This window comes from Parasteatoda tepidariorum, chromosome 1, assembly GCF_043381705.1.
Source record: "Parasteatoda tepidariorum isolate YZ-2023 chromosome 1, CAS_Ptep_4.0, whole genome shotgun sequence".
NCBI lineage: Eukaryota > Metazoa > Arthropoda > Arachnida > Araneae > Theridiidae > Parasteatoda > Parasteatoda tepidariorum.
Window position 1 is genome coordinate 71,294,997 of NC_092204.1, and position 27,766 is coordinate 71,322,762.

Consider the following 27,766-nt stretch of genomic DNA (forward strand, 5'->3'; position numbering starts at 1 on the left):
TCTGCTCATTATTATTTTTACTCCTAAAATATCACTACTATTTTGATCAATAAAAAAATATATCACAACTATGATAATATGTATAATTAACTATGTTTTAGTTGAATTTATGAACTGTTACAATTGACCCGTAAGTGGGGACAATTGTAACAAGTGCATGACTGTTATAAATTGTTAATAACTAGTATAATAACATGTAAAATAAGGTATTTATTTTTTTTTCCTTGTAGAGGATAGTCTACTTTACTCGTCTGTCGTACTTTCCTGATAACCACATGGATTTTTTGTTAGTTAAAAATAGTTAAGTAAAAAATGTTACAATTGACCCCACTCTCCCCTATATAATAATTTTTTAAAAGAATTCTGGCTCATGTCAATTAAGGACAAGCTACAACAATTCTGAAATATCTAATGATTCAACATTCAGTTGTTTAAAATCAATCACTATATTTGGAAATGCAATAGTTCCAAATAAACAAATTACAGAAATTCTCGTTTTTATTTTCTTCTGATTTTTTGTAAATGCGCAAACTTACTGTCTAAAGGAATCAATTGAGCATTTTCATGATATCTGTATATTACTTGCATGAAATTTTAAGTTACAAAAATTATGAATATAAACTCCTGTTTGTGAAAATTGCAACACCATGAAGGAATCGTCGTATTTGAATGAAATTTAATACACAGTTGACCGGTAGTAGTGCAAATAAATGATTAAACTTTCAAAGCAAACAAACAATAACAAGAGATCAAAATCAGTATTTTGTGTAACCACCACGCTCCACAATAAGTGCTGCTACACGACGTGGCATGGAGTTAAGCAAACTTTGAATGTCTGTCTGAGGAGGAGAATTCCATACTGTTTTCATGCGTACCCAAAGTTCGTCTGTAGAAGTAACAGGACGAGGATTATGAGCGAGACGCCGACCAACGAAATCCCACACATGTTCAATCGGCGACATATCCGGGGAATACGCTGGCCAAGGAAGAAGTTGTACCTGTCGCAATACAAGGAAGCATTGAAAAGTCCTAGCAATGTGAGGGCGGGCATTGTCCTGATGAAATACAGCACCTGGCAAGGCTTGAAGGAAGGGAACAGTTTGGGGCTGTAGAACTTCACTGATGAACCAGATGCAGTTCAGGTTACCCACAATTCATAGCAATTGAGATCGTCCATGATATGCTATGGCACCCCGGACCATAACTCCGGGTGTTCGTCCACTGTGGCGGTCGATAACGCACTCCGGAAGATCGCGTTCACCGGCATAGCGTCTGACACGAATGCGGCCATCATGATATCACAAATTGAAGCGAGATTCGTCAGAAAACACGACACGCTGCCAATCAGCAAGCCAGTCCCTATGCTGGTTGGCCCATTGCAGCAGCAGGCGGCGAAGGTTTAGCGTGAGGGGAACCTGTATAAAGGAGTCCTTGCGCGCTGTCCACGCTGCAGCAGACGTCTACGAATTGATAAAGCACACAATGAAATACCTGTAGCTACTGACTACCGTGCTGCCAGTAGTCTAGAGGGAGCCGCACGGTCCGTCAGCGCAACGCCGAACAGGTGTCTATCATCGCGAGCTGACGTGACATTTCGGGGTCCACTCCCGCATTTCCGAGTTGTCCGACAGTCGTCCATCCACTACTTTCAAACACGCATCACTGTGCTGTTGTTACACTGCACACGAGCGGCTACTGCGCGATAAGATAATCCAGATTAACGAAGACCGATGATTCTCTCCCGTTTAAACTCCGTAAGTTGTTGAAATCTCTCTCTCTTTCGTCGAATTGGCATAAGTAATGACTAAGCTAACGTTTACCACTAGCAGATAACCACCGATAACCATGCTCGCTTCGCTACAGCCGTCTATTTATTCGGATCCATCCGCCGTTCAGAGGGCGCTGCTCAGCATACGCTTGCGCTGCATGTCTGAAATTCTAATCATTTGCATATCATGCTCTACTTTGCATTTCCTGAAAATTTCAGCTCACTCGCGTAAGTCCTTCATGGTGTTGCAATTTTCACAAACATGAGTTTATAATCGTTTTGAGAAAAAAAAAACCTATCTACATATACTGAGTGGCCACTTTATTATGACCACTGAACACTTTTATGAAAATATATAAACATAGTTGTTGAATAAATATATCCTGTAATGTTGCTCATTTATCTCAATGTCGGGGTATACTTTCAATGGAATAACGCGTGCTGCTGTAATGCTATTATAAAGTATTACTTTGAGGAACATGACGGAAATTGTATTCTATTATGTTGGTCCTCACAATCCTCAGATCTCAATCTCTGTGAGCATTTGTAGAAGGAAGTTGAAAGAAAGAAACCATCCAGTCCTGCACAATTGGAAAGTGCTACAAATAACAGCATAAAAGTACCGCAAATAATAAAATCTCGTAGAGTCTGTGCCAATAAATTCAAGACTGTATTAAAGAAATAAGGTGAGCTATATGGAAAAGATGGTCAAACAAAATGGTCGCTCAATGTATATAATTTAAAGTACAGTTAAAATTATTAGTATTTTTTTAAAAAATTGCTTTGTTCTTTTTTTTTGTCAATCTCATAGGGTCGCCATACCGAAATCCGCTGTCTAGCGCCATTTTGAAGTTGCAAGAAAGAGGAACTTTGCATGTTCTTAAAGATCGTTGGTGGAAGCAGAAATTGGGTGGTGGTAAATGCAGTAAAGACGAAGCTAACACGGCAGGGTCGGCCAGCGCCTTAAGCCTCGCCAATGTAGGTGGAGTGTTCGTGGTGCTGGGCGCAGGGCTTATAATCGCCTGCGTCGTGGCGATCGTCGAATTTATCTGGAAGTCAAGAAAAGTAGATAGTGAAGAAAGGGTAATCTTTATGGGCATTTCTTTTCTTGCAAAAATAATTAAACTCATTTAAAGTAGCAATTGAAATTATTGCAGAAATTAAATCTTTTTCATTTGTACCCTAAAATTATTCAATTTTCTGCAGTATAAGACTTGGTGCAACCGAAATTAATTTTTGTCAATCTTTGAATTTATTGCAGGAACCACTGTGCGTCATGTTCTGCAGAGAGCTGCGTTTCGCGATTATGTGCGGAGGTTCAACTAAACCTATAATTCCCAAACACGACAATGACGATAGGCAACCTCCAGAGAACGGTCTCCCCTTCATGCCCCTTACAGGATTCAGCAGTGTCACCACCAAAGACAACTTCTCTTGACAGGAAGAGACTGGAGGTGGTGCAATACCCCTCGAACCTACTGCAGACGAGCAGGTAAATTGAAAACTTTTACTAATAATGTATATAATGGTGACGGATAAAGCAAGTATAGAGAACAATCTATTCTTTAAGTGAGAACATGGCTGTTTCCAGTTGGTTGGGACCCGAAGCCAATCTCTACTATGGAAATTATTATCCGGGCAAATGCTCTTAAAATTTAAAAAAAAAAAAAACAAACAAACATAAAGAGTGCCATCCAGTATTGTTGTACTTCCAGCGTTTACATTAATAACGTCTTTTCTTAAGGCGACTGCCTGGGTACGATGAAATTTTTTTTAAAAATTAATTTTTTTAAAAAAACATATGTGTTATTGGTTCATGTGTGACATAAAATGATATAAACAAGAAGAAATATTTTTGAATATCGCATAGTTTTTAAAATATTTGAAAAATTAAGCCTAAAATGAGCGAAATTTAGAGCTTACGCCAGACACCATACACTTAATTTAAATGAATAAAATACAATTTCTTTTTCTGTACAGATTATTTTGACCCTTATCTGTGTTCTGAACTAAAGGTTTATGAAAATTTTAAAAATTACCCAAATTAAGTGGTAAAATCTAGAAAAACAGCAATTTTTTCATTTTTTTCAATAGTTTTTTATGTTTATATACCTGTAACATGACCAAATATTTAAATTGAAACTTAGTTTTAGTTCAAAACACAGTATATATAGTTTATAACATTGTTACCAAATTTCATAAGAAAATTTCCATTAGTTTTGGAGTATGAGTGTCTGGCGTGAATCAAAATATTGAAAAATACAGTTTTTCAGAAAACGCTTTTAAAGATTTACTTAAACAAAAATAGTTACATAGACTTATTCAACAAGCTTTAATTTAATAATATTTGTAGTTCAGCCCTTTATGTAGCTCTTGCTTTTTACAGTTTGCATTTTAATTCATTATCTTTTTTTTTATGACCAATTTTCTATTGAGCGACAAACAGTAACTCGAGCCCGCGATTTTCTTTTTTTCAAAATGTTAGTTATGTATGCAATAATTCACAGCAAATTACCACCAAACTCCTTCTAAAACAGTTTTAGGTTGTTAGAATCAATTGGCAAACAATACCTAAGTCATTTTAGAATGTAGTATAGTTAAATATTTATATTTTTTCATAAAACAGGCAAAAATGACGCGTTAATTTTCGCTGTATTTTGTATACACAACTACATGATTAAAAATATTAACTTCATACTACACACTAATATTATTTTTAACTTTATTTCAAACAAAAACTGTATTATTTTAAAATAAACATTATAAGATATGCCTTTCTTATGAAAACACAAAATTTTACAGTACATAATTTTGAAAAAAGATTTACTATGTTAGCATATTTGTTTACTATAACTAAACAGTGAAATAAAAGTACTTAAATAACAATAAAAAGTACTTAAATAACAACTAAAACTACCGTCAATTTCATATTAAAGCTTTTTTTAATAAGATCGTGGCAAATTTGAACGCTGAATAAATCATAGCAAACAGAAAATATAAATATCAAAATTGATGCAATTCAATTTCACTTCCTTTAAAAAGTTTATACATAATTTGTTGCCACATGCGTTTAATTAATATTATATAAAAAAAATTAACAAATATTAATATTTTTAATAGCGTTACAAGCAAAAAAAAATTCTTATTGGCTCAAAACTACATTGTTTACAATTAATTTTGACGTTTTCAGTGCACTTCCGGTGTTTCGGAATCTCACTTCCGGTTTCAAAATCAGCTATAACTTTGCTTCTAATTATCGAAATTTTAAAAACAAAGCATTTTTAGAATCCTAAGAGTTCATTCTTTTCAAAAATGCAAAAAACAGAAATTCGAATTATTTGATGAAATCGGTCATTTTAAGGCAGGCAGATACCTTAACACGCTCTTTCAATTTAAATTTAAATGAAACAAACAACAAATGAACTCGGAAGACTCTGCAACCATGTTTTAATGTTATCTGAAAAACAACAATAAACATAGCCGACCGGCCTGTGTAGAGGGCCGGGAACTGTCCTGGCATCAGAAAGGTCCTTTGTTCGAATCCCGGGCAAGGCATGGATGTTTCTTTCTCTCTCTGTGTGTTCTATGTCCTTTCTCCTTTGTGTGTGAATGTGACCCACCCTATAAACGGGTTGTGGTTGTGTGAATGGCGTGGCAGAAGTCGAATTCCTGGCCATAGATGGCGCCACTGAAAAACAGGAACGATAGCGCCCGCACTGCCTAAACAGGCATACGATCAAAAAAAAAAATAATAAACACCGATGTGTTACGCTAATATAGCCGCAGCAAGAGGTAACACTCAAAACATGGCAAAATTTACACTTTACTTTTGTCGTGATATTGATTATCTTAAATTTGTATTAGGTTCACCACCTCTTAGAATTTATAAATTACAGAAAACTCTTATCAATGATAAAATTAAGCGTAAATTTAAGCGTAAATTACAGTAATAAAACTTCTTAGAATATTAAGTATATTCACACATCGCCTCGTAAGCATAACATAAGCGGAAGGATACACCGGAAGTTTTCTAAATCTCTTCATGTTTTAGGAAGCTTGTTATTGTTTACATTCCGTCAATCATCCATAGTGAATCTTAACATCGTACAAAGCTCGTGGCACGATAACTATCAAGATTGATACATCACCTATTGCTTTTTCAGCATATATAATGTAATTTCGAGGTTTAACCAATTAAGATCAGCTAGACTTAGTTTTAGATAGTTAAGCATTTGAGATTCTTCAGGCTTCAACCGACTATGATTGGTAATCATCACTTTAAATGGTTAAACCTCTATATATCTTACATTCTCACTTTGTGCATAACAATATTCTTTACCAAATTTTACGAATCATTTGCATAAAAATTGTCACTGAATAATCTTTCCCTTTTATTCTGATTAGGTTAGTTACTACCGTTACGCCCAATATGACGTCTCAGATATATAATAGAATGCTCACGGAAGCACGAACTGCCGTTACTTTGCACTAAGCACCTATTTACCAGTGTTGGGAAATACCAAGCAATTTGTAATATTTTCAGAGACAAGAATGAGAAGACTTCAATACTTTTATGGCCAGATCATGAACTCTTGGATGTACTCGTACAAAACCAGCAAACAGTTTTGTTTGATGGATATTTCTCGAAATGCATAACATTTAAAAAAAATCTTCATGGAACCAAAACTAAAAGCCGAAAATGAGCATTTCCCTAAATTTAAGTGTTTTAAAATGATTAAAAATACAGTGAAACCTATTCAAAGGTGACTACTTGTGTATGCTGATCACCTGTCAAAGTTGATTTTAATGATCAAGTACCAAACTGAGAAAAACAATTAAGTTTCCTCTTAATAAGTTGACCACTTGTACAAGTGGATCATCAAATGCTTTTCTACCAAGTGATCAACTTACACTGTAGTTCTTTAACTCTGAATTTAATATTAAGGTTGTTCAACAAAGCTTCTTAAAGGCAATTTAAAAAATCGAATTTGAATAAATTTGAAAGTCATAGTTGATTTTGAAAATTATTGACTGCAGAATGAATAAAGATTTAATATGAGATAGTTTCCACAATTTTGGTTCCATGAGGGCTTCAAGTTTGTATAAAATCAATCAAAATTCACTGGAAATTGTTGACATGACATGTAAACTTTCCCCTACATTTATTAGGAAAACATTTAAAAGCATCAATAATTTTACAAGCTGATATGAAAGTATCAAGTGCATGTGAATAATCTTAATGTGTTTTTATAAATACAAATTTCACATCTCTATTCATTGTCCCTAGTCTATTCTTTTTCATGCTAAGGAACAAAAATATTAATTGGAATCTTATTCTTATAAAAATATACTTCATCTTTATATTCAATATTTTAAAAAAGCTTGTAAAAAATTTTAATCTTCTAAAAGTTAAAATTTTTTCATACATTAATCTTAAAATATTTTACTATATCTTCCGATTGAATCACAATGCATTTAAAATGGCGTCCAAAGATAAATTCACGAACCCTTCATGGCGGTAAAAACTTTTACAGTCATGTTTATCTCTCTCACATAAAATACTTACGCTTTTTACATCGCAATTCATCATAAATAAATATTTGATCTAACGAGAAATGAATTTTTAAACTTTTGCTAAAGAAAAAGCCAGTAATCCTATCGTTAAATAAATAATCCCAAAAAACTAAAGCAGTAAGATATTACCTGATTACAAACTTCATTCACTTTAAAAGCATATAAATAGGAAATAACAGTCGACTTGTTTGAAGGGCTCCAACATAGGCGTCCATGATCAAGACTTGCCAGATGTGAATGAGAAGAAACAAAAGTGATTTGAAATGTAAAATTGCCAACGAAACATGGAAAAATAAAGGTGATAAACATGAGTGGAAGAACAACAGTGGCCAAAAATTGGCGATAGTAATGGGCTACATGCGGCGTTGAGCAGAATTCTCTACCTATGCCAGCACTTCACTTGCAGTCACCACTAGCGTGTGGAGAGTCATAGAAGAAGAAAGTACGTTAGTTTCTGTCTTTATTTCCAAGTAGATTTAAGTCCTTTAAGTTAGGAAACTATATGGAACTGAAAACTACATCAAACGTAGTTCTAAAAGAAAGCGTCATGGAAATTTAAGAAAAAAGTATTTTTAACAATTAAACACGAAAAATATTTAAAAAAAAAAATATCGTAGTACAATCCTAGACAACTGAAAAGAGGAGGAGAGGGAAGGGCCGAAGGCATGGAACCGATCCTCTCCCCAAATGGCTTATTCGAGCGTTGCGATCACCTCCAACAAATCAGGGTAAAATGCATTTGCATCCTAATTTCTTCTTCACCACTTCGTCTCGGCCACTGTGATTTTTCTTGTTTTGTTTTTCCTCTTTTTTTCTCTCTGCTACAGTGGTTTCTCTAGTTTTGTTTCTCAACCTTATTTTTCCATTTTTCATTGGCAAATTTACGTTTATGCTTCAAATCACTTTCGTTTCTTCCCATTTACGCCTGACGGGTCTTGAAAGTGGGCACCTATTGTTGTGCTCTTCAAACGTGTCGATTGATGATCAAAATGTGCTGCAGGTGGCGTAAAGCAGAACTCTCTACGTATTGGTAACATTTCACACGCTTTCACCAATAGCGTGTGAAGAGTCAGGGGAGAAGGACGTACATTAGTTTCTCTCTTGTTTTTTAAATAGATTAAAAACTTTTAAGTTGGGAAACTATTTGGAACTGAAAACTAAAAGGAGGAAAATATCGTAATATATTCCTACACAACTGAGACGAGAGAAGGGTCAAGGCATGGAACCGGTGTTCTCCCCAGATGGAGTATTCGAGCGTTGCGATCGCGAACTGTTATTTCCTATTCATATATTTTTGAAGTGAATGAAGTTTTTAAACAGGTAGTTGTCCCACTGGTATTTTAATATTCCAACCAATAAAAATTTTCCCTCATACACTGAACCCGACACTGGAGTTTTAAAAGGGAACAATATGCACCATCTCACCTGCATTCGAAGCACACACAGCACAGGAGTATATGGATAAATTCTCTCGAAAAACGAAAATGTTCCGGTAGCAAAGACGGTAAAAGAGATGTCAGAAAAATGCGTTGATAGCAAGTAACCTCCACCCAAAGGACGCGGAAGAAATATGCGTGTGTCTCAGTTAACGTCCAACTCACACCTTGAAAAGATTCATTCGGTAATCAGAATGATGTATTTTGCACAGATTTCAGCTCTGCACTCAGAATGTGAAATAATGTATAATTTATGTACCAGACCACGAATCAACTATAATGTATGATTCTGTTTGTAGAATTAAATATTGGTATTGTAATTCATGCACAGGGCAATTACAGTAGAATCATCAGCTTTTGCAATGTCGTACTTTTTTTTTACCATTTAAATTAAAGGAGGCTCGCAACGATCAAAATATTTGCAACATTAGTTAGTGTGCTTAAATAGTGAACTGCAACAAGATAGAAAATTATTTTCGAGTAAAAAAAATACTAAACATATTTATCATAAAGAAAGCAAGTTCCACTGCAACTATATAAATACACTCCTAATTTCTATTTCTTATAATAATTATAAAATTCTTGCATAATAACGCAATTGGGCAACATACATCTAAGTCGTACTAAACAATCAATGCCCGATTGCTAAGTTTTTATTCATTATTGGAACAAATAAAAAATAATATAAAATTTCATTATTAAAACTAACCCTAGTAATTAAAATTTTTCAAGTAAATTTTTAAGAGAAGATAATTAATTTTAAAGTTTCACCTATACAATCAGTCCAATATACATTTATCTTTCTGTTCGTTATTAGTTTATCATTCATTATAAGTTAACCATTACTTGGATTAAAAAATTATAAAATTCATATCTATTTAAATATTCATTACGTATGATGATATCTTTTGTAATTTCCCTGTAAATATATTGCAATAAGTTTTCTATAATGTTTAAACTTTTAATACTGTATTCTATGGTTTTTTTTCTCTGTAAATGTGATCAACTGTCGATTCAGCATTTTTGTTAATAATCGAAATTAAATCAAAGCTTGTTAACCAAATTTAAGTGTAAAATGTGATTTATCTTTCTGCCGTAGCTCATTTGTAAATAATTCCTTTTGAGGATATAAAAAAAATGTTATTGAGGCAAAATTCCAGCATTGTATATATATAATTGAACGATCCACAAACATTCTAAGAAGAAATTTGCATAATTTGAAAATAATAATTAAAATAATGTAATTTGTCCTAAAAAATCCGACTTTACTTAATTTAAACATAAATTTGATTTCTGGAGACGTGATTTTCCTTAACGGGAGAGTAATCTAATCCATAGGAGGTCAAAACTTTAAACCATTGCTTAACTAAAATTTATACTAGTGATTATAGTTTACATTAAGTAAAAATGCAATTTACATACAAATTTGTGAATTATATACACTACCCTACAATATTGGTGGATACACTTTAAATTTTTTTAAAAAATTTTAAGAAATACGTAGAAGATTATTTTGTAACTTTAGAGACAATTAGTTCATGCGATATATAATACGTAGCAATAAAATTTTAGGTTTTCAGAGGTTTCAGGGACCGACAATAAATTATGAAAGAAAACAAGTATTTTTGTACACCCTGTGGCAGAAAATCAAGCTATAAACTTGTAACTTTCGCCGATTTGTTTGGTTGTTACTTGCAATATAGCTGCATAAAATTTCATAAACCGAACTTAAATATTTATGGAGATATGAAATTTTTTTTTTACCTTACGTTTTTTTGCTCTAATTTTAAAATATTTAATAAAATTAATTTTTTTCGAAGCAATTAAAAATTAGTTACAAAATTATTTTTTTATTAAATGACAAAAAAAATCGCTAAAAATTGCGCAAGATGTTAACAGTAATCTTCCGGACACCCAACTGTGGGAAAACAGATGAAAGGAAACATTCTTTTATGGAGGATGAGCCCCCACAATGCCGGTGTCATTTTCAATAAAACGTCTGTAATAAAACAAAATTGAATTTGTGGAAAACCAGTTAAAATTTTGAGCTTTCTTTTAAAAAGTACAAAAACTACTTATAAAATTGCTTGAAACTTTATAAATTTTTAAGGTATTCAAATCAGACTTTTTTCATTAGTTGCCAAATACGATTCACAACCAAATTATAAAAAATATTCTTTACATTTTTTCCGCGCATGCGTATTATAAAAGAATTGCTTTTAAATAGTTATACCAAGCGCAATTTTTTTTCTTCCAATTTTAATACAATTTTGTAATTGTTTTTTAAATGCTCGAAAACTTTTTTTTTAATTTTAATGAATATTTTTAAAGTTATAGCAAAAAAACGTAAGACCAAAAAAATAGCTTTTTTTAAAATAAAAATGTCCATATTTCCATAAATATTTAAGCTAGGTTTAAGAAATTGAACGCAGTTATTACAAATAACAACCAATATAATCGGTATAAGTTACAAGCATATTGCTTGATTTTCTGGCATACGTGATCAAAAATACTTATTTTCTTTCGTAATTTATTGTCGGTCTCTGAAAGTTTTAAACCTTATTGCTAAGTATGAAAAATCGCATTAAGTAATTACCTCTAAAGTTACAAAATAATTCCCTTAAGTATTTCTTGAGAAATTAAAAAAAAAACTGAAAGTGTCTCTTCCATTATTGCAGGATAGTGTATATGTAGCCCTTAAATTATAAGACGTAATAAATTGCCAAAGATTGGCCACTCCTTGTTGAAGTCTAAGTACTTTTTTTCTGGGGCAACAGAATCAATAATCCGTACAAGTAAAAAAGCATAACTTACAAATGATTTTATAACTCGTAAAGGTATTCCTACCCACTTTTTTTTAATCTCAAAAATGCAATTAGTCAACGGTAAAAAGTTAGATTTGCAACAGAGTTTCTTGGACTAGAGGCACTATAAGCCTTTCACCAATAAGCACGAGAGCATTGTTAGAGTATGTTCCACTTATAGATGCATTGCACCGCGAAAAGCTGGACTTCTTTCTGTCAGATGAGAATCGGAACATTTTCGCAATGAGTGCCTTCGAGTCTTATTTAGCCCAAATATTAAGAGGATTGTGGACTCACGTTAAGACCAGCAGATTTAACAGATTCAGGATATCACATAGATTAAGAAGACTTAACTAAAACGTTTTATGTTATAGTGCAACTAAAGGAATTTAATATGAATGATTTTTTAATCAAGTTGTTAAATTAATGAGTTTCAGTTCGGAAACCAGCGTCAAATTATCTCATTAATTCAAGGAACTCATAAATCTGAAATTATAACGCTTTGCAACCTGCATTTTTGCTCAATATTATTGTTATGAATGCTATTCCTCGATAAATGTATGCCAACTGGAACTACTATTTAATTTTAAATGATTTTGAGATCCAATTTGAGCTTGTATTAATGATGGAGAGTGGGTTTAAAAATTAAGAGTGATAAAAAAATTCGTTTTTTCCCCCCAATTGCTTATTTGACTATTCATATCTAGCTACCATAAAACTGCGAAAATATTTAAAGCATTCGTTTTTAATAATAAACTGAAAGGTAGAAATAGTTTAATCTCGACTGATTTTTACTTTTTATTAGTTAACATTTTTTTTTATTAACATTTTTAGGTGCACGCTTTATCACAGCTTGGCTAGCCTGTTTTCATTATCAATTTAATAAATGTTTCAATTACGGAACTATGGTTTAATTTATGTATACTTAATTATTTGAAGTTCATATAAGTAAATCAAAAGCAATATTTCATGCTTATACAATGAAGAAAAAATACATCTTATTAAAAAAAAAAAACCCTACTAATCCAAATTTTTTTTCTCTGGGACTGAGAAGCTTTAAATGATAATTTATCATTAATTAAAGGCATGTATCAAGTAGCGTGCACAATATTTTTTACAATGTTTATTTCAGCGTATTAATAATGAAAAACATGTTAAATAGTAAAGAACAATTAATCACGAATAAGTGGTCAAGAACAATTAATCACGATTAGAGAAAGGATATAAAACATTCTTAAAAGAGGAAATAAAATTGTAGAATAATAAATAAAAAAAATAATAATGTTCCCTTAAGCATCAATTTTTGGAAAAGAACATCTTACGTTGAATAATACCTAATATTTTTCCAATTTCTTAATAAGAAAAAAAAAAAGCCAATGCGTTAAATATTATTTCATGCGATTCTATAAAATTCCTATAAAAGGAATTTGTTCATAGCCTTAACTCAGGATAGATGTCACTTTAAAGCAACATTCTCTCTTTTTATTTCTTTCTCATCATTAATAATCCAACATATGGTAATGTGTAATTTAAAGAGGAGTTATTTGGCAATAACCAACTTCATTTCAGTTGGCAAGAACCTATCTTTATTTCTGTATAAGCAAGATGTACTGCATGTTTTTGTGAAATCGATGGTATACCTTATTAAAAATTGTTGCTAGTTTCAAAAGTTTTATCAATAAAGATATCATCCATTGAATTATTAATATAATTTTAGATGATATTAATGTATTGAAATGAAATAAATTTTATTTCATGTCGTAGTTAAAGTAATGTATATATAATAAACTTGTAAAAAAAATTTCTCTCTTATCATTTTAATTTATAGTTTTGATTTGCGTTCAATTCATTTTTAACACATCTTATTTCAAGAGCACTTTTATTTTTTTATGAGGCTACAATTTTATTAATGTTAGAAATTTAATGAAATGTAGGGTGTTTATAACTATTGATCTTAATATATACCTACATATTTTTATTGAGGCTATGCATGAATTAAATATGACGTAAAAACTTGTTGCTATTATAGCCTCGATTCTTAATATAACTGATATATATACCAGCTGAAGGTCAATAGGAAGGAGAACACAGGCTTCAACTTAGCACTTGTAAATGTAATTAGAGATTAGGGATCAATACCAGAGGAATAAATTTTAATAAGTCAATTCATATTTCGGACTGTGGTGATAACATTTGCTTAGAGGACCGCACCTTACAGGCTTTCAAACAAGCATTTACGGCCTTGAAGAAAAATGCAATAATTAATTTGTCAGTAAATGAAAGAAAAACAAAATACTTGCCTCGTTTAAAGTCCAATCCACAAATTATCCACTCGGAAATCGAAACTTATGAATTTGAAAAGCTTTCAGGTCATAATTATTTAGGAGTGGAAATAAACAACAATACTTCAATCCCTGAAGTACACAAAAAAATTCCTAAAATCAGACTCTCTTAAAAATGAGAACTAAACTGTTTCTTTACAAGAATCTTAAAAGATCTATACTGACATATGAATCAGAAGTTTGAGCATTGACTACACACACATATATATTTTAAAAAAAATAAAGAGTAAAACGTACAAGTACAAAATAAAAAAAGTAACAATTTTAAAAGAAATCGAAAATTCAAAGCAACCTTAACTTTTTATTAAAATGTATAAAACTTTAAAACGCATGAAAATATTACAAACTTCATTGAAATAGTGAACATTGCAAATATGCAGAAACCAAAATTTTCTCATGAAATAGTGAACATTGCAAATATGCAGAAACCAAACCAGATATAAAAATTTTCTCATTAAATTTCAATGCTTAGAAACATTTGAAATTTCAACATTAGTTACTGTTTTAATTAAGGTAGGTATTAAATTTCAATAGTAATAGAAAGAACGAGATAATATTTAAGTATATTTATTTTTGATTTCTAAATGCCCATATTTGAAAATGATTTGTCATAAAGATAATTGCTTGATTGGATAAAATTTTTGAGCCAAATTGATGATTAAAATCCCAAAATTCATGATGCTCTAGTAACCAAGGATATGCACAGAAATTTTTTCAGTGAGATTGCAAACAGTAAAAAATTCATTAGAATAATAAAAAATCATATTTTTATTATCCTAAATTTTCAAATACAATTTCAATAATTTGCTTACAAATTGAAAAAGATTTTTTTATATGGCTGTATTGATTAAACACTCATATATGTTGTTTATGGTACAGGGGTCATTGTGAGCCCAACTCAAAAATCCTGAAAATTTCTCGATGTATTTCAAAAAATTAACGTCTTTATAAATTTAAATCATTGATATTTTCAAAACATGAGATTCTAAATAAATTATATACAGCCTAATTTAAATGAATAATTATGTATAAGTTTACTTTTATCTCTAATCACATTTATTATTCTACCAGAAAAAATATTTACAAATGAAAGAGATTTCAAGTATAAATTCTAGTTCTAATAATTTTAAGTAAAATATACAAGAGTTTTATACATAAATGTGATCAGTAATTTCTTAAAACTTCTGGACCTTGGATTTCCAGAAAATTCCGGAGCACAATCATCTCTAATGGTATTAAGTTACAGAAAAGCAACATTTAAAAATCATGAAATATAATTTTTAATTTATTAGATTTTAAGGGAGGGGGACATGAATGTTTCTTTTTGATCCCCCCCATTGATGCGATACCACAGTTAGTAGTAACAAATTTTAATATATCTGACGAAATAAAAAAAATTGGCTTTTATCCTTTTCTTTTTTAAATTCAAAATGTTAAGACAGTAACTGCATAATCTTTTAAACGTGCAACTTACATTGTTTGATTGCTTTAAATTAGTTGTTGAGAAAGGCAGAGGCGTCTCCTTTTCAAAATTTTTTATTAGTATTTATTACAGGGATTCCTCTGTGGAGGGATGTGTTTTTTTCTTCGTTCTCGCCAATTTGCAATAGGGGTCAAATCTATTCTAACAGATTCGGAAAACGTTTCTTCAGTGATTTTCACAACTGATTAAATGGAAGTTAAACAAGCATATCCAAAGATAAGTTTGGAGACAGATGCGGGACACCACGTGACCCTCGCCTTTTAAGATTCGGATTTCTCACTGAAATTGCTATTTCTTCCGGCCAGTTAATGGGTTTCACGGTAACTTTTAATAAAAGTTCCCTCTTGCAATAAGGAGATAAAGATGTTTGGTGGCCTTGATTTTTAACAAAAGGTGTTAGAAGAGAAAATAGAGATTTGTCTGAAGGAAAACATTCAAAGATATTAAAAAAAAAAAAATTTTTTTTTTTGAGGGAAATTTTTCAAAAACTTTCAGAAAAGAGTAAGAATTTCTTTCAACATTTTTGTTGCAAATACTTGTACTTTTTTTCAAAAAAGTAACGAAAAAACAAGTAAAAGTAATAAATTTAAAAAGGAACAAATTACAAGTAACAAAAGTAAAATTATAGCCAAATATATATGAATCTTTGAGTCAATTAAAAAAGCTATTTGTATTGACAATATTTTTATTATTTCATAAAAGTTTAAAAAAAGATACAAAGTAAAATCAAAACTACATATGGAAAAAGAGCTGCATCCATTTTAGATGATTGAAATTTACATAACATGAAAACAAACACATTTATTACAAGTGATAAATAACAAATGCAAAGAATCATATGGAAGATTTTCATACTGAGATAAAAGTAGAGATAGTATAAATATTCGAGACCAATAAACTTGGCAAATAAAGAGTAAATTTTTCTTTTTTTAACATTTCTTCAGAATAAAAAATTTACAAAATTACGTAATATGCATCTTACTCTTTTCTTATAACAAACTTTTTCATTTTTCTAACAATCATATTTTTTTTAAAGCTATCTCAACTTTAACTCAGTCGGAATGTTATCAGTAACTTCTCCCAAGTCAAGAATTAGTCATAAAAATAGATAATTCAAGTAAGTAATTAGCAAGCAAAGAAATTGAACAAACAAGATATATTTAGAAATTATTAAAACTAATTATGTATCATTAACACAAAGAAAATATCAAGTTTATTTTATTGTAATTACTTTATTTTTAAAAAAGCAAGTTAAATGGCCATAAACAAATAAATTGACGAGGAGTCTGAAACAGTAAAAAAAAAAAGAAGAGCTCATTTTTTATTAAACATCATGGTTTACATAAACTGTGCATATTTTATATCTTAATTTAAGAAACACTGTACAGGTGAAATATATTATTCAACAGTAGGCTGTAGCCATAAGGTGTGCTATAAGAATTCTACTGTATGCCAATAGCACCTTTTCATTTAAGATATGACAAAAAATAAAGTAGTAAATTCATAAAAAATGGTTAAATGGAACACAAATTAAGGAATGTAAAAAAAAATGAATATTGGATTATAACTGATCAAAGTTAATTCAATAGAAAATGATAACAAATTATTTAATTTTAATTATTCATGAAGAGATAGTCCTAATTAATGTTACTTTTTCTATATTTAAATATTTGAATGATTGAACAAGATAATGATTTCAGAAACAGATGGACGGATGTTCAGTATTTAAGTGCAGCAATAAAGTATTAAAACAACGCTAAAAATTGTCATTAAAAAAAGGTGCAAGGGCTTGTAAATAGTAAGATAAAAAAAAAAGAAGCATATAAATATGATATAACTCTTTTGGCTTTTTAGACATAAATATATACCACTTTACACAATTATGTAAAACAAAGTGACAAAATTACATAAACAGATGCTGTGGCACTTCCTAAAAAAATCTAAAAACGCACTCAATATAAAAAAAAAGATACTTAAATAAAAACAACACCACGCTATGATTATCAATGAAATGCTTGACACAATGATGAATATAATAAAGCTGTAATAATTTTTTTTCATACCTTACTTTTAACCAGCAAAGAAAGATTAAAGTTGAGAGTGACACATTGTTTGGTTCAAAGTATACATCTATACATTAATGTTGGCAGCATCTGCATACTTTAAACCTACATTTTATGGCATCATCAATGAATTATGATAAAAATATGATGAAGATAAGTTCAGTGACACTATTCCACGTGATTAAAAAATAAAACATGAGGAATTGAACACTGAATAAGGCATCACAGAGGAAAGGCTTTTTAAATAGTTGCCAACTGTCCAGTCCAGTACAATAAAATGATAGCAGGGCAAATGGATTCCAACAGTTCAGAACTCAAATACTCACACATGTTGAAAATTCTTTCAAATATTTTTTTTTTAAGAAAAGAAAGAAATAGAATGACAAATCTTAATGAATACAAAGCCCAATGGTTATCACTTCATTTATAATGTCTACGCATGAGGAAGATGTTTGTGGCAACTGATTTATGTAGCATTTCTCTTAATCATTCTTCTTCACTTTCACCTTGGCCGTACATGTCGGCCAGTTTCTGGAAGCGGGGTCCCCAGCCGTTGAGATACTCGAAATCGTGGTCATTGTCATCGTAGCAGGATGCCAAAGAGCTCAGAGAACCAGCTGAGCTTCCACCTCCCTCATAAGCGTAGTTACGAAGGTCATCAAATGGAGGAACGTTAATGTCCGTATCGGCCTTGTCCTGATGGTCCCGAATGAAATCTCCTACATCTGGCTGTACACCTGGTTGGGCTGAAAATTTCAAAACAATTCAATTATTCTCTATAAGGCTATTTAATTAGAGTTTAGAGCTATAAATAATAACTTAGAAGATAAATATGTTAAATTTTTTAGGAATAATTATTCTATCTCTACTTAAAATGGAGCTTTGAGAGATCAATAGTAAATTTGTGACCATATAAAGAAATGTTTAAAGTTTTTTAAGTGACATAAAAACATATTTTTATCATAATCATGAATTTAATAAGATGGTAAATTTATATAAGAATATACAGAAAAAAAAATTTGCAAATCAATTTCCAAACTTAGGTATTTTTCATTAGTATCAAGGTGGTTTAGTATACTAGAAATGAGCTTGGGATTAATTTAATGGCTTTAGTTCTTTAAAAAATACAAAGATGGAAAATTGCTTACCCTGCCACTGGTGAGGTTCTCTAATAGGTCCCTTCTCTGGTCCAGATTTAGCACCAATTGGAGATCCATAGCCATCAATAGGAATTTGTAGTGTCTTAATGTCATATGCATTCATGTCATCCTCCCCGCCACCTTCATCATCATACACAATGATATTCTCTCGAACATCATCAATGATGTCTTTCTGGTCATACGGTTTGGGAGATCGAAAACGTGAATAAGCCATAACAACGAGTGCCAGGACTGTAAGAAAACAAAGAATATTTATACAATACAAAAATCAGGCTAATATTTGTTTAGTATAAACTAAATCACATAAGTGAATTGATATATGTAAAGAAAAGACATTACATAAGGAGTGGAATATAGAGTTTATTGGAACAAGAGTAACAATTACCTAGATTGCAAGAAATCTAAATAATATTACATACACAAGGTAACAAAATTGTTGCTTTATAGAAGTCAAACAACAGGAAAAAGAAAAACAGAAGAGGAAATATCACCTGAGTAAAAAGTTATCCAGAAATATTAATTTTCATTTCAAGATAATTTTACGCAAATTTTAAATAAACCTTTACATTTTAATTACTACAAAAGAATTAATAGTGATCAAAAAAGGATTCAGTATTTTTGATGTAAGACAAGAAAACTTTTAGGGTTTGTTTTTAAGCAGGTCTTGAGACAGGGCTATTATTTTATCCCCTTACTACAGCCTTATTTGGCAATTAAAATAGAGAAATGAAGCTTCTCTTTTGAGTCTAAGGATATAAATAAATGAAACTTACTTAGAACTGCAAAAATGCAGAAAATAATTAGAGCCATAGCAGCAACACTGAGCTGCATTTTTTTCTCTTCCCGAACTGCATTGCAATGCATTCCAAAGTAACCAGCACCACAAATACATTCATATCCTTGACCATCAGGAAGATTGACACAGGTACCACCATTGAGACAAGGCTGTTGTGACACACATTCATCATCATCAATGCAATCCTTCCTATCAGGTGTTACAATGAAACCTTTGGGGCATCTACAAAAAGAATGTCCAATTTAATGGCATCTATAGCGATCGAACATGAAAAATCTGTGTTAAATTTCGCCAGACAACTTTAGGATCAGATATTAAGCATGAGCTAATATGTTAATAAAATAAATTTTACAGCTGTTTAAAACAAATTTTTATACAATAGCTTTCCCTTGTTTTAATAAACATAAACTGCTTTATTAAAGTAAAAAAGATTGTGAATCAGCAAAAGACTGTTTTCTGTCATTTTAGAAAGTTTTTTTTAAAAAAAAAATTTCTTTGGTGAATTCAACGCCAACATTTCGTTTTTCCCGAACACTTCTAAAGTTTTATACCAATTATCATACATTAAGTCAGTGGATCCCAGTTTTTTTCGGTTATGGAACCCTAAGTAATCAACCTCCTTTCAGATGATTCTTAACTTTATAAATAAAGTTCATTAAGGTAATTATGTCTGTTATAAGCTATAAAAAACTATTTTTAAAATATTTAATTAGAGGAATAAAGATTTCACATCGTTTTACCATTAATAATCTGAAATTAGGTTTTATTTCTGACAGTTAAAGTTGCAGTCCTTGTTCTATATCCAGTCTAGTTATGAATTTATTTTCAGTTCATGTTACACAAATGAATAAAATAAGTGGAACTATGATTTACTTCGAGATAAAAACTGCTGTTGAAAATGGCTATAAAGGGAAACATATTTCTTTATTAAAGAATTATTTTATTTTGTTTTGAAAAGTGCGATAGGAAATACTAATGCAATATTTTATAAATGCTAGTTCTTTTCATAATTTGTTCATTATATGAGTATGAGAAAGGTTATTCTTTTAAAAAAAGATCATTTTTATTTCATTGGCATTTTACTCTAAATAATTTTATGAAGAAAACCAAAAGATTAAATAAATTATGAAATATATATTTTATCTAAATAAAATCGGAGATTTTAAATCTCATCACTGGTTATAAAAAGTTCTAACTTGCGGAGCTGCTTTCACTCTTCCATGGAACCCTAGGTTTTTGAGGAACACTAGTTGGGAACTGCTGCATAAAACTATCATTAGGCTTATCTACATTTTCATACTTTTTCGACATTTATTTTCACATAGAATTGAAAAAAAAAATAAGTTTCATTACTTACGTGCACTCATAAATCATCCACAAATCCACACATACAAAGGGTGGTGGGCAGTATACACCAAGACAAGGGTTATTGGATGGACATCCAGATTTCACATTTTGAGAATCTAAAACAATGGCACTTTGAGAACCATTTTCCATGGGTAAATACCTAGAATCCAATCTTATATCATCCAAGCAACCTACAAAACAATTGATATATTTCAGCAAAGAGTCCCATAACTAATAAATAAAACATGCTAAAACACCATATTCACCTTCTTGGAAATCATTATCCACAATGGTAACACCAGGAGCAAGATACTGAACATCTCCGCCAGCTATGACATTTTGCTTCTCAATAACCAACTCTTGATGAAAACCTTGGTAACCCAAAAGTTCGCTATAGCGTCTGCCACCACCACCATCGAGTGATATACTGGCCGTACTACCAAATCGCTGTACTTTAACAGAGTGCCACTGGCCATCACTGACACTGACATCTGGCAACCACAGCTCTTGTTCTTGTGATTTGTAATGATTTAGATTGAAGCGGAATCTAAGAGTTCTGTTCCGTATCTAAAGTGAAAAGTAATTAAGCATTAAACAAAAACGATGCAGATAAACAATATAAAACACAAATTTAAAGTATGCTTACTTCTAGTACTAGATATTCACGACCGTGCTTGCTTGTTGCTCTGAATAATTCTCCTTGCTTTTGCCTCGTTCTGAAACTCAGTCGAATTTCATTAGAGTATTCCCCAGGATTGAATGTCAAAGCATAGCGGATGTAACTGTTTTGCTCAAACATTTTTTCTTGAGTTTCTAAAAAATGATGAAGCTTTTTTTAGTACTAATAATAGATACCTATTTAATTACAATTTCATATTTATTTAAAATATTAAAGCCATAATGATGGAGAACTCACATTTGTGTTTTGATAATGATGGTCAGATGACTTAAATGTTTAAAATTATTTTAACTTAGTAAATGAAAAAATTATAATAATAGTAAATAATTATGAAAAAAAAGAGATTGAAAGTGAATTATTTCACACAGAATCTTTCGAACATAAAATTCTTGATAAAATAGCTAAGTTTAAAAAATATTTGTGATAATACCAAGTTTCACAGTTTAGCATGTTTATTGCAAATCCCAACATAATAAGATTCTAGGTAAAATGAGAGTTTCTTTAATTTTTTTTTAAAAATAAATTCTTTAGTTTGATGTTAAAAAAAAAGCAAATATAAAACTTTGTTGTTATGAGCATAACTTGGATGCAACAAGGAATCAATAGTGTTAAACATTTTTTTTAGTATCTTCGGTGGATTATTTTTCAATAATTTCCCTTCACTCAGGTAGAGAGTCAGGCAAGTCTATTGATTTAATGAGTTAATTGCCTTGCTTTTTGCATTAAATGAGTTTAACAGCATTTACAATGATAAACTATTTATGAATTTGACAATTATTCTAAAAAATAATGAAATATTTCTTACTTATATTGCAACGTTCTCCATGATAACCAGGAAAACATACACATTTTGCAGAAGTGTAATTACCCACACATGTGCCGTGCTTACAGAACCTTTCAACTTGATTGATATAACAATTTTCTTCAGCAGGTGGGCATCCCATAGTACTATCTTGAGATTCGCCAACATTAGCCAAGTCGTACATCTGTTAAGAAAAGATAATAGTTTTAAATGATAAATGTTCATACATGTTTTTAAAAAAATATAAAAAATGAAGTTTATAGAACTATTTACAAAATCAATTGTATTTTTACAAGGATGTTAAGATTCACCGAGCAGTCCTACGAAATACTAAGTGTGATAAGAATAAGTATTTGTATAGTTTGGAAAAATCAACAAGAGAAATTATAGAATGATCGATTAAAAAAAATTACATTTATTAATGAAAACTACCAATTTACAATTCAGTTGAATAAAAAATTTTTAACAGACTAACTCCTGAACAAGATTTCAGTAGTAACCATGAAAACTTTTTTAAGTTTTCAAGCCTATTCAGTTGTTTCACAACAAAATGGGTAACGGCAAATTTAAGACTTCATGTAATAATAAACAACAAAAAATTAAAAATAAGTAATTTTTTCACATTTTGTGTGACTTAAAAATATAAACATTTTAAAAACTAGGTGGAAACTTCTGATAACAAGATAAATGTATAGCCAAAAAATGACAATTTACTGTAACAAATGTCAAAAAATGAACAGAAATGACATGGATTTATGACAGAATAATGGGCTTACTCAAGTCTGAAATTGGTGTATAATGACGTCATATAAGAAAAAATCAGAATTTGAAAAATAACTATGAAATGGGGGAAAAAATGAGAAGCTATCTAAAAATATTGGAAAATAACACTGGTTTACTACAATTGAGTTGTGAATCAAGTGTGTCAAAAGTGATTATTTAAATCAATATTAGAGTGTGAAATTAATATCGTTAATAAAAAATTGGACTACGAAAAACCAGGTGGAAATGATAAAAAAAATTATTACAGAAACATGTAAATTAATGGCCTAATCAAAGGACTATCGTATATCGGTGTTTGATAGACTCACAGGAAATGGCAAAAAAAAGTACTTGGCAAATAATGATCGAAAAATGAAGTAAATTTACAATAGAATAGTCATAAGAGGGGACATCAAAAAGAATAATAACTTATGTTTGAAAAACCAGTTTTATAATAATATTACATAAAATATATTAAAATTGAAAAAACCATGATGCTAGAAAAAACTATCGAAAACAGACTTTTCAGTAGAATGGGTTTCCATAGCCCAAAGTAACTGGTGACATTGCATAAAAACTACGATGAATCCTGTCTTGGTCTTGGAAATTTACATCAAACAAAATGCATTGTTTTTTCCCTTAAACTTTACAATTTATATTTTCCCCTAGTTTTAGAAAATTTCCATTAATTTATTGTAAAATATATATATATATTTAGTTATAAAACTATGCAACATTTCACATTTTTTATCATTCTGGATAGTTAAGGAGGCTATTCCTGAAATTTCAATCCAAGAGAATATTAAACACAACATTATTAACTCAAAATAAAAGTTTCAGAAACAAGATAATAGATCCCAAAACAATATTAACTTGCTAATTTAAATAAAAAAAATTATTGAAAAAAAATGGTATTTCATTTACATTGTTCATTAAAAGAAATTTTTTTAAAAGTTTATTCAGCATAAGAAAACATAAAATGCCAGGGAAATATTCTTTTAAAATTAATTAAAATACTCCATTTTATATTTAAATGACATTCCAGAATACCTTTCTTTTATTTAATGATAAGTAAAAGAGAAGAAAATTTAACAGAAACATGTTTCCAATTAAGATTATTTGTATAACAAATTCTCACAAAATTATTCAATAAAATATGGTATAAAATAGTGAAAAAATAAATGCACTTAATATTGTGAGACTTACTTCACTATTATGGATGACATTTTTAATGCAACCATTAAATCCTTTCCGTGTGTGAGCAAAGTTCCATTTGTAGGAGGAAAGTACCGGATGATTGACACCACCTAACTGCAGGGGTCCATTAACATTTAAAAATTCATTGAAAGGCTTAATAGCTGCAGTGCCTTCACACATAGCATGGTTAGACACAGGAGGATCAACATCTTGATTTCTAGCAGACATGCAGTTATCTACAACCATTCTCACCGTCTAAAAAGAAGTCATTTATTTAATCAATAAGAAATTTTTTTAAAAAAAGTTATGTTTAATCATTGTGAAACTTAGCAATTCTTAATTTCTAAATGGTTCCATAGAGTAACTTACCATGGCTCTATAGAATAAACATTAATAAACAGAAAAATTGTATACAGGAAAAATACCCTAATAAAAATGGACTGTTTTGAAAAAATGATACAAGAGCAAGCTTTTCCTATAAATTATGAATGGGTCCTGTATAAGATAAAGTAGAGTAGCACTGAGTTATCTTTAACTTATGGCAAGGAAAAAGTGTGAGATTTTCAAACATGCAAAATATGAAAGGTCAAAGTAAAGTAATAAAAAGTACAAGTTAAGACAAATTCCTTACAAGAAGAGGAAAACCTAAGAAACATTCATTAAGCTACTCATTAGGAGTCATGGCAAGCGTGAAACTGTTTTAACATAATTTGAAATGAATTCTTAGAAAATAAAGTAAGAAACTATAGTACGTGAATTAAGGAACTAAACATGCATGCCCTAAATAATATTTGTCACATTGTGTAGTTATTTTTAAAAATGAATATTACAATAAATTTACAATGTTTGCTTTATAATTTTTTTTTCCTACAAGGGTATTCACACACATTAAAATTTTTGTTCCACTTTAGTAAAGTTTTTTTTAGCAAGAAAGAAAAACCATAGTCTGAAAATACAAGAGTTGAAACTAACAGAGAACTGTGATAGTTTATATGATTATCAGTCTCACGAAAATTGTTTACTAAAATCTTCTGGGACTGATGTCACTCATCCTTTTTAATAGTATATCTATATATCACAAATATATACCTTATAAAAATTGCACATTGCATTTACAAAGAGAAGTTAAAAATATTAAATGGACAAAATAACCAAGAATATCAGGATGACAACAATGCAATTTTGAAAAAATTTAAACTAAAAAAAAAGGAAAAAAAAAAAAAAAAACTGAAAAATGGTCATATTAACCCTAGTTGCTTGTACATTAAGGAATTTGTAAATAGAAATAAAATATAAATACATATATATTTAGTTGAACCTCACCTCTCTATCCCAAAATACATCTAGTTGATGCCAGCCTCCATCACTTAAACTTGATCCTGTATCAATAATTATTTCCGTGGTTCCAGAACCAAAATCGATGAGGAGTCTAGGTTTACCATTCTGAAGCTCCAGAGAAAAGAAATCCTGGACAATTTTTTCATTGGAGTCTGCTTCAGATATAGGGCCATTGTACAACAAAAGTCCATTTTGACTCTGAGTCATAAATTCTAACTTAAAGTGTGAGGTTTCACATTGCTGAAGAGGTGGGAACCAAGCAAAACCATCTCCACCAAAATGGCGAGTGGTCTTTTGGCACTGGGGTCCATTAAATCCTTCACTACAGGTACAGCTACAAAATAATGAATATTAATTAGAAAAATGAATTTACATTAGGATACATAATTATAACAGAATTTAATAGGTAATAATTACCTATAAAAAATTATTTTGTTAATAGAAGTTCTTATAATTTTAATGCATACATGCATTAAACATTAATTAACATGGTTTACACAAATTAACACGATGTATTTAGAGTCCCATAACAGGTGATGTACTGTGCAAAATGCAAAATATTTTTTAGCATACTAGCTTAGCAGTATATGTTGTTTCACTTCTTAAAAAAAATAAAAATAAATTAAGATCATAAATTCGTAGATAGGGAAATTCGACGCTTCAATCATGATATGAAATAGTTAAAACATTCAAATAATAGTGATATGAATCAATATTTATAAATTTTATGCTTTGAGAGCCAACTGTCAGAGATTTAATACTAAATTTCTTTTTTTAGAAATTAAAACAACACATTCTGCTATAGATACAAAATTTAATTTTTTGCTCAGGACATAGCCTATTTATAGGGATCTAAAATATCATACCAATTAATGTGAACTCTATGAAGGGAAACTATCAGCAATTACTATGTGTTTAGAATGAATATAATAAAAGAGATATGTTAAATCTAAATTACAAATCTTGGTACAATTTATGTAAAATAAATTGCAAACAAATTATACAAGTCATCATTAAATGACCATTTACATTAAATATAAGTAAATCTTTATGTTATTTTATTTTTCAAAATTTAACAAAGCATAATAATAATAAATCATAACAATAAGATATCTTTTTTTATAATATTTATAAATATATAGTAATTCTAAATTAACTAATTCTTGAGATAAAAAGTTATAGTAATGTGTGTAAAGCAAGTAACCACATGAATATTTAAAAAAATAAATAATTAAGCAATATACAATTAAAAATATTGAACTTGATGCTGTTTTCAACTACTATTATAGAATAAGAAAACCCTATATTTGTATATTTCTGTAAGAAATATGGTAAAAAAGTTTGTTTAAATTGCAAACTTCTGCTATACAACAGCTTGTAACACAATAAATTTGTCAGGTGCTTAAAAAATAATTCAAAATAAAAGCAATACTGAAAATATTTTTTAAATGGAAATTTTTTTTTAAATTTCAGAATATCTTAACTTTTTTTTTTGAAACAACAAATAGGACACACTGAGAAATTTTTTAGTTTGTAAATTAATTTAAAGAAATAGCCCATAATTTCAGCAATAAGTTGAACGCAAATTTCCTACATTTTTTTAAAAAATTAATAGATAAGAAGAGATCAAAATTTTCACACACTTAAATAGAAGAAAAAAACATCTTTAAATGAAAGTTACAGAAATATATTAAGTAGAACAATAATCTATTACAAAGGACATAAAAGTCTAAAAGCAATAAGTAATGCATAAGAATACTATTTACTTTATAACTCCAAATTTATCTGAACATATTCCATCATTGTAGCAAGGTTTAGGTCTTGTCTTGCACGATTCCATTGAAGTAAAATCCCTTGCTCCGCAAGTACACTCAGCCTCAATTTGGGCACGCACACCAACCAAGGAAGTGCGATTAGCATTCACAGTTGCAGGACGATCACCGTAAACTCTCAAATAGTTTGTGCAACTGTCCTCACACTTTTCTTCATAAAGACATTCATCTATGTTCACCATTGTAATGTTCACACCAACAATTTGTTCAATCTAGATAGAGTAAAGAAAAATAATTGCACACAGTTTGAGAATGATAATGAAATAAAATAACTGAAGCTTTAATTTATTAAACAAAATATTTAATTTCACAAATAGAATTTTGATAGCTCAGCCAGAAAATACAATTGATGTACAAATGATAATTTTTAGCTCCAATATTTA

General features: G+C 30.0%; 2 protein-coding genes across 3 annotated transcripts in view; one reads left to right on the top strand and one right to left on the bottom strand.

Annotated features, from left to right (window-relative positions):
- The window catches only part of LOC107450883 (glutamate receptor ionotropic, kainate 2), a 31,670-nt gene extending 18,812 nt beyond the window's left edge, over positions 1-12,858 (top strand). Inside the window, exons 14-16 of the mRNA XM_016066810.3 lie at positions 2,580-2,851; positions 3,030-3,260; positions 6,173-12,858. Of these exons, the coding sequence (XP_015922296.1) occupies positions 2,580-2,851; positions 3,030-3,206 (449 nt within the window). The 3' untranslated portion in view covers positions 3,207-3,260; positions 6,173-12,858. The remainder of the gene's footprint in view (positions 1-2,579; positions 2,852-3,029; positions 3,261-6,172) is intronic.
- Positions 12,859-16,074: 3,216 nt separating this feature from the next.
- LOC107450889 (neural-cadherin-like) overlaps positions 16,075-27,766 on the bottom strand; it is a 301,080-nt gene continuing 289,388 nt past the window's right edge. Inside the window, exons 27-36 of one of the 2 annotated variants that reach the window (XM_016066818.3) lie at positions 27,318-27,595; positions 25,537-25,885; positions 24,223-24,468; positions 22,258-22,438; positions 21,420-21,586; positions 21,040-21,340; positions 20,784-20,964; positions 19,404-19,648; positions 18,619-18,861; positions 16,075-18,216 (exon numbers count right to left, since the gene is read on the bottom strand). In XM_016066818.3, the coding sequence (XP_015922304.1) occupies positions 17,957-18,216; positions 18,619-18,861; positions 19,404-19,648; positions 20,784-20,964; positions 21,040-21,340; positions 21,420-21,586; positions 22,258-22,438; positions 24,223-24,468; positions 25,537-25,885; positions 27,318-27,595 (2,451 nt within the window). In that variant the 3' untranslated portion in view covers positions 16,075-17,956. 2 annotated transcript variants of the gene reach the window in all.